The 8,158-nt window shown below is 37.8% G+C and overlaps 1 protein-coding gene across 1 annotated transcript; it reads right to left on the minus strand.

The window, feature by feature from the left end:
- Window positions 1-3,227: 3,227 nt before the first annotated feature.
- On the minus strand, window positions 3,228-5,067 carry foxd1 (forkhead box D1). The gene has a single exon (XM_077621874.1). It carries the CDS (start codon window positions 4,777-4,779, stop codon window positions 3,769-3,771), a length of 1,011 nt encoding a protein of 336 aa, XP_077478000.1. The 5' UTR covers window positions 4,780-5,067; the 3' UTR covers window positions 3,228-3,768.
- Window positions 5,068-8,158: the final 3,091 nt, after the last annotated feature.

The following is an 8,158-nucleotide window of genomic DNA, read 5'->3' on the forward strand; positions in this document are numbered from 1 at the left end:
TTAAAAAAAGCGGTTCAAAACACCAATTTCTCCCCACCGTTATGACTCATCGCTAGCCATTGACTCCGTTAGGCGTCCAATCCATTTGAAGTCGGAGGGTGACCATTGTTCATTCGCTGCCAACCTCCCATTTCAAATGAATTGGACGTCTGTCTACTACTGATCAACTCATTTTTTTCAGGCCGCCGAAAGAAAAAGTTTGCACACCGCTGAGTTAAACTCTAAATGTACAATAACACATTCAAGCCAAAGCCTGATAAATGTAGTTTTTTTTAATTTTATTATTTCTGAAGTGTTTGTTTAGTGTGCCATGGACAGTGATAGGTGTCCTATCCATTTGGACAGGTAAGTGTTGAAAGGGTATACTACTTGTGAGAAGGTAAATTGTCAAATATTGCAGCAGGCAGCTGGGAATTTTGGCATTATGAAGAGCTGGTGTGTGCGTGCATGCGGGGGTGTAAAAGCCACTTTTGTAGTGGTACGAGAGGGCAAATGGAAGCCCGCTAAGTGCTGCGGATAAAATGACGTCGCCGTCGGTAAACGGGCAAAAGTGGCCATAAAGAGGTTTGATGGGGGGGAAAAAATCAGGGCTTCAACTTTGAAATAAAATGTGCTGCTGGAAAAGTTTAGGAAAAAGTTTTTAAACTATTTCACTGATGATAATGTTAAAGATATCAAAAATGCTAATATACAAATAAAGTAGAGGCCCAAAAAAGCTGGAAGTGAAGCTAGAAATCCAGAGGAGGCAAAATATTTTTAAAAAAAGCTATTTTAATAAAATTCTAAATTAACTGTGAGGCCTGATAGAAATCATTCAATCGCTGTCGACTCTTTCAGTCAAAAAAAATGGACGTCTATCACCGTCAGATGCACCCAAACGTGAGGAATCCCGGCAAAATAAAGGCCAACTAAAATAAAGTACCACTTTAATCAACATCAATGATTTAAAAAAAATGTATCTATAAAATTTGAAGGTATAAAAATGCAATGTATGGAAATTTGATGAGACCGGATTTGAATTCCTGAAAAGTATCCCATAATAACCTCCTTGCTGTACAGCTGTTCTGAGTTGAACTTTATATTTGTCGAGCAAAAGAATAATATTACGCCGCTAAGTGGAGAATTTGCATCCGATGACTGGCCGCCTCGTACGGCCATGTTTTACTTTGATAGGGCACCGTGTTGTGACAGGAAACAGGAAGTGACAGCTGGGGGAGAATGTATCAAATTCAAGTGTACCCACACGGAATAACAAGAGTTGTGCTAAAAAAGACTTTGAAATGCCACATTATTCATTGGACAACTTTTAGATTTCGAATTCAATGCTTTCCAAATCAAAACAATGTGTGGAATGATAGAAATCTGAAAACGAGTATTGTTTTTAACCATCAGGCCTCGCCATCTTGGTGGAAAGGAAGGAAGGAAACAAGCAAGGAAGGAAGGAAGTGATCTTCGCTCACCATTTCAAGGAAACCAGGTACGATTTTGCACAAAAAAATAGCCCCAAATTAATCTAAATGGCGAAAATATGATAGGGTACTCAAAGTTATTGACGTGTGCTACCTTGTTTCTTAATGTGTGCGTTTGCTTCATGTAGAGTAAGGCATTAAAAAATGGTAAAACGTAAAATGTATAGCACAGCATTTTTCATCCTAAAAAATGACCAATTATAGTCTGAATAGAAAATGTATTCAAAAATACAATATAATATAAATGTTAGATGTTAAATGTGCACAATATTTTTTTTTTACATTTTGGGGTTTTAGTCTCCAAAGAAAAACTGCATATTTATTATACATGGTCTAATTTTTTTTTTTCGTATTGCAAAAAGTTCTTGCTATGTTTTTCCTAAACAACCGTGCACCTGTTGCCCCCCCATAAAACAACCCCTAATTTTCCCATAGAAAAAAACCCTGTTTATTATGCATGGCCTTTTATCTTGTAAAAATAACCCCATGTATTTAAGGCTGTGTTTTATTGAAAAATGCAAACATAGCGTGGTTATATTTTTACCTAAACGACCAAAAGACCAGTTAAAATCTGAAATGTTTTTTTTTCATCCTCAAAAACATAACCATGTGCAATAATGTTTTATATATTCTTTAAAAAAACGTATATTATGCAGGGCCTTTTTCCCCTATAAAAAAATCCAGGTATAGTAAGGCTTTCTTTTCAAAACATATACGACCACAATAAGGCTATTTTTTTCCTAAACAACCACGCACTTGTTGTCCCAATAAAAAAAAGTCATGTATAATCTTTTCTCCTCAAAAAACACGACCATTTTTACAGTAAGCCTTTTCTTCATATCATGTAATGTGGCATCCACCCACCAAAAAACCCCATAACATGTTTTTATCTTACTACAATAAGGTATTTCGCCCTCAAAAAACTTAAAATTTAACCACAACTTTCCTTCAAAAAGACGCATGCGCAAACATATTTGTGAAATATGGCCCTAAAATAAAAATGACACCCCAAATAAGGTTTAAATTCTGTTCCAAGTGCCAATTTGTACCATAAAAGCACAATTTAATGAACTTGAGGCTCCTATTTAACAGCCAATGAATGCCCTTTTGCCCGTTTTTGTTTGTTTTGCTTCCTGTTTGTTTGTTTATAAACAGACTACTGGCCTTTTCTCACTCTCTTTTTTTTGCTCTCACTTTTCTCTCTCTCTCTCTCTTTCTCTCACACACGTCGCGTGTTACATCATCACGCAATAGCTGTCCTCTCGTGGCCCAGTGAACTAGCTGCGAGCGATGCACCGATTTAGCTGCTACACACAAACACCCACATTCAAGTCACGGAAGCAGCAGTTGAAAAAAAAATGCAATTATTTTCCATTGGTCACCATGGAGGGTGATATACGTCTAATTCCACGAGGAGGTCCTCTTCAAATGAACTGGACATCTATCACCGTCAATGGCATGGTAGGAAAATGAGGGCAGGATCGCGTGACAAGGGTCACGCGCCCCACGAAAAATGGAATATTTTTTTTGCTATGAGGTGAGCAGATGGAGAAACTTTGTGGCTGCCCTAATTGCTTTAAATAAAAAGAAATAATTGTTGTATAGCTAGTTAGTAATAGTTTAAAAATGATATATGCCAAATTTGATTGACTAACTTTTACAAATTGATACAAATAATGCATGGTCTGCCATTAATGATATTTTTGCACATGCATGAATCCAAAAAATGTATTTCCCTTCATCTATTATTATTTGTTTCCAAATCATAATTTATTCCTCTTATAAAAAAATGTGTGTAAAAATAGCACACGTTATTTACAATTGGTTTCAGCCCAAAATGTCCATTTCTGACTGAAATAAACACACACTGCATGTGATCCAATGTCTGTCTTATTTTTGGAACGCTTTGTGTTTTATTACAAATTTTTAAAATCAAAGTCCCGTTCAAACTATTCATATTAATAATAAGAGGAAAACATGTGTTTGACACATTAATACATTATTATTAGTTTTTCCAAAACAACATGTGATCATTTCGAGCAATTCGTCCTGAGATTGTGGCTGGAGGAGACAAGGTCCAAATAAGTATCCTGAAAGCTCCCAAGAAAGAAAAAGCAAAAAATAAAAATAAAATAAAAAATTAAAAAGATGCCCATTAAATATCTCCTCAAGCGCGCACGCCCATGAAAAGGTACAAAAATAATCCTCCTACCTTTTGACCGAGGGCCCGTTTATTTGTTCGTTTGCCTGCCTAAAAATTAGTTTATTGTTCTTTCTTTCTCGTATATTCGGGTGAGCTTTAACAGCCCCCGGCGGTAAAGTTCTCCAGCGGATGCCCCAGCGTGGCACCCATCACCGGCATCGCCGCCGGGGAAGTCCTCGGTGGGCTGGGCGACCCGGCGCCGATGATGCTCTCGATGGAGAAGGGCGAGCGGTGCACCGGCGAGCCGTCTTTGCGCGAGCCCTGCGGACCGCCGCCTACCTGCGGGTAGAAGCGACCCCGGGGCGAAAGCGAGGCGTGGGGGAGTACGGGGCGGGTGGACGGCGACTGAGACTGGGATTGAGACTGGGACTGCGAGTGCGAATGCTGCTGCTGCTGTTGCTGGAAGGCCAGGAGAGCCGAGTGCGCGTGGTGGTACGACTGCAGCTGGAGGCCGTAACCCCCGCAGCCGTAGCCCGGGTAGCCGTAGGCGGCGGCGGTTGCGGCGGGCAGGAAGCCGGCGTGCTCCCGCAGCAAGTCCTGCGTCTGCTGCCGCTTGAAGCGCTTCCGTCGCCGCAGGAAACTGCCGTTGTCGAACATATCCGCCGACTCCGGGTCCAGCGTCCAGTAGTTGCCCTTTCCCGGGTTGCCCGGCTCCCGTGGGATTTTGACGAAGCAGTCGTTGAGCGACAAGTTGTGCCGGATAGAGTTCTGCCACGCCGGGAACTTTTCGCGATAGTACGGGAAGCGGTTGCTGATGAAGTCGCAGATTTCGCTCAGGGTTAGACGCTTTTTGGGGCTCTGGAGGATGGCCATAGTGATTAAGGCGATGTACGAGTAAGGCGGCTTCACTAAGGGGTTCTTGACACTCGCCGAAGCCGCTTTGTAGGCATCACGAGCGGCTTCCGAACTGGCGGCCGCGGCTGGCTCTGACGCCGGGGGAGAGTGCTGTTGCTGCTGCTGCTGCTGTTGCGGCGGCGGCGGCTGCTGTGGAGGCGGAGGCGGGGGGAAACCGCGGCCGTGCTCGCTCTCCTCCCCCTCGCCCACGACGTCGATGTCGGTCTCTTCCGAGAGGACAGAGGCGTCCGACATCTCGGAGCTCAGAGTCATGGCTCTCCTCTCACGCCCGGCCGCGTCCACCGAGGCCAGATGAGGATGAGGAAGCGCCGGCGTGCCCCCCTCCCTCGGCGAGGCTCATACGAGGGGGAGGAGGGGGGGTGAAAGGAGGAGAAAGAAAAGGATGGGGGATACCGGGGCGAGGAGGTCGCAAGAGGGAGATGAGGGACTCTTTCGGCTACCCCTATGTCCATATGCTTCCACACGAGTCGGCGTCCAGTTCCTTTCCGTGCCGTTCTGTGCCGGTCCGGTCCGGTCCGGGCCGATCAATCGCCACGCGAGGGCCCGGAGTGAATCCGGGAGGGGGCGGACCGTCCGGCGCTTGTTATACGGGCACCCCTGGTCACGTGAACTACACGTCACACATAGGCCGACCACGAAAGTAACACTCACTTTCTTTCCTTTCCTTTTCTTTCTTTCTTTCTTCTTTTTTTAAATTTATATATTATATCAAATAGACCGTTTTTTAAAGATGCATTTAATTTTACACGACTTAACGGACGCCCCCTTTCCAAAAACAATTAACAAAAGAAAAGGAAAATTATACATTTTGGTCGTGTTCAACTGCATACAAATAAGTTAGACTAGTTTATGAAATACAAGACACATTCAAAAAAGAAAACAAATAAATTAGATTCAATAGTTAGTTGTGCCCATTTTTCAAATATATATTTAAAAACTCATGAAAAAGAAAGTTCCAATGTTATCATAGTGTACCCTATCTATCACAAGAATAATGATGAACGAGTGCTCCATTAAAGTTTAGATTATAAAAAATAAATGACCATTCAAAACATGAAAATAGAAAAGTCTACCAAAACAAAATGACAAAAAAGCTAAAAACGTAACATTCCAATGAAAAGATGACATGAAAACTATAAATTCAATAGCTTCATTAAAAACACAACATAAAAACTACTTCACATAAAAATTAAACAAACCCAAAAGACCCAAAAGAATAACGATATAACGTTCATAGAACTTTTGTTGAACATCAAAATGCACCCCCCAAAAAACGATGCTTTCAAGTGCTTATAGAAAAAGTAGGAGCGAATAATGAAGACGACACAATCGAGTGCAAAAGAAATAAAAAAGCTTACAGTTACCAATTAAAACAAAAAAATCCATGCACTATAAATGTGTACCAAGTCATGGACGTCTATAGACGTCCAATTAATTTTGACTGATCGCGCCCAATTTCCCAGTCCAAATAGATTGGACTTTGATCGTGGTCAATGTTAGCCAATGACTTTAGGAAATTTAATTTTACACCTGCTTGGATATTTTTATCTTTCCTCTGTCTAAAAACAACTCCATTCCAGATTTAGTCACTCGTGCAGATGTTTGCTTTATTCTGGCGCCACCTAAAGGTATCGTTTTGTCAGTGTCACCCTTTTTAAAATTTGTTCAAGAATGTTATTTAGACCTTTTCTTAATTTATTGTGTCTTTATATGTTAATATATAGAGCTATAACTATGCGTATGTCGTTTTTTTTAAAGAAAAAAGCCTTACTATACTATAACGTTTTTAAAGAAAAATGCCTTACTATATTATCTCGTTTTTTAAAGGAAAAAAAGCCTTGCTATATATACTATGTCATTTTTTAAGAAAAAAGCCTTACTATACTATGTCGTTTTTTAAGAAAAATAGCCTTACTATATTATGTCTTTTTTAAAGAAAAAAAGCCTTACTATACTATGCCGTTTTTTAAGAAAAAAGCCTTTCTATATTATGTCGTTTTTTAAGGAAAAAGCCTTACTATACTATGTCGTTTTTTAAGAAAAAAAGCCTTACTATACTATGTAGTTTTTTTTACGAAAAAAAGCCTTGCTATACTATGCAGTTTTTTAAGAAAAAAGCCTTACTATATGATGTCGTTTTTTAAGAAAAAAAGCCTTACTATACTGTCGTTTTTTTAAGAAAAAAAGCCTTACTATACTATGTCGTTTTTTAAAGAAAAAAGCCTTACTATACTATGTCGTTTTCTAAAGAAAAAAGCCTTACTATACTATGTCGTTTTTTTTTTAAAAAAAAGCCTTACTATACTATGTCGTTTTTTTTACGAAAAAAAGCCTTACTATATTATGTCGTTTTTTAAAGAAAAAAAAGCCTTACTATACTATGTCGTTTTTTAAGGAAAAAGCCTTACTATACTATGTCGTTTTTTAAGAAAAAAAGCCTTACTATACTGTGTCATTTTTTAAAGAAAAAAGCCTTACTATACTATGTCGTTTTTTACGAAAAAAGCCTTACTATATTATGTCGTTTTTTAAAGAAAAAAGCCTTACTATACTATGTCGTTTTCTAAAGAAAAAAGCCTTACTATACTATGTCATTTTTTTTAGAAAAAAGCCTTACTATACTATGTCATTTTTTAAGAAAAAAAGCCTTACTATACTATGTCGTTTTTTAAGAAAAAAAGCCTTACTATACTATGTCGTTTTTTAAGGCAAAAAGCCCTACTATAGTATGTCGTTTTTAAGTAAAAAAAGCCTTACTATACTATGTCGTTTTTTAAGAAAAAAAGCCTTACTATACTATGTCATTTTTTAAAGAAAAAATCCTTAATAAACTATGTCGTTTTCTAAAGAAAAAAGCCTTACTATACTATGTCGTTTTTTTTTTAGAAAAAAGCCTTACTATACTATGTCGTTCTTTACGAAAAAAAGCCTTACTATATTATGTCGTTTTTTAAAGAAAAAAAAGCCTTACTATACTATGTCGTTTTTTACGAAAAAAAACCTTGCTATAATATGTCGTTTTTTAAAGAAAAAAAAGCCTTACTATACTATGTCGTTTTTTTAGAAAAAAGCCTTACTATACTATGTCGTTTTTTAAAAAAAAGCCTTACTATATTATGTCGTTTTTTAAGAAAAAAAGCCTTACTATACTATGCCGTTTTTTAAGAAAAAAGCCTTTCTATACTATGTCGTTTTTTAAAGAAAAAGCCTTACTATACTATGTCGTTTTTTAAGAAAAAAAGCCTTACTATACTATGTAGTTTTTTTATGAAAAAAAGCCTTACTATACTATGCAGTTTTTTAAGAAAAAAGCCTTACTATATTATGTCGTTTTTTAAAGAAAAAAGCCTTACTATACTATGTCGTTTTTTAAAGAAAAAAGCCTTACTATACTATGTCGTTTTCTAAAGAAAAAAGCCTTACTATACTATGTCGTTTTTTTTTTGAAAAAAGCCTTACTATAATATGTCGTTTTTTAAGAAAAAAAGCCTTACTATACTATGTCGTTTTTTAAAGAAAAAAGCCTTACTATATTATGTCGTTTTTTAAAGAAAAAAGCCTTACTATATTATGTCAATTTTTAAAGAAAAAAAAGCCTTACTATACTATGTCGTTTTTTTAAGGAAAAAGC

Source organism: Stigmatopora argus, chromosome 16 (genome assembly GCF_051989625.1).
Source record: "Stigmatopora argus isolate UIUO_Sarg chromosome 16, RoL_Sarg_1.0, whole genome shotgun sequence".
NCBI lineage: Eukaryota > Metazoa > Chordata > Actinopteri > Syngnathiformes > Syngnathidae > Stigmatopora > Stigmatopora argus.

Excerpts from the sequence above, each read along its gene's own strand:
- foxd1 (XM_077621874.1), bottom strand. The coding sequence starts at position 4,779 with ATGACTCTGAGCTCCGAGATGTCGGACGCCTCTGTCCTCTCGGAAGAG.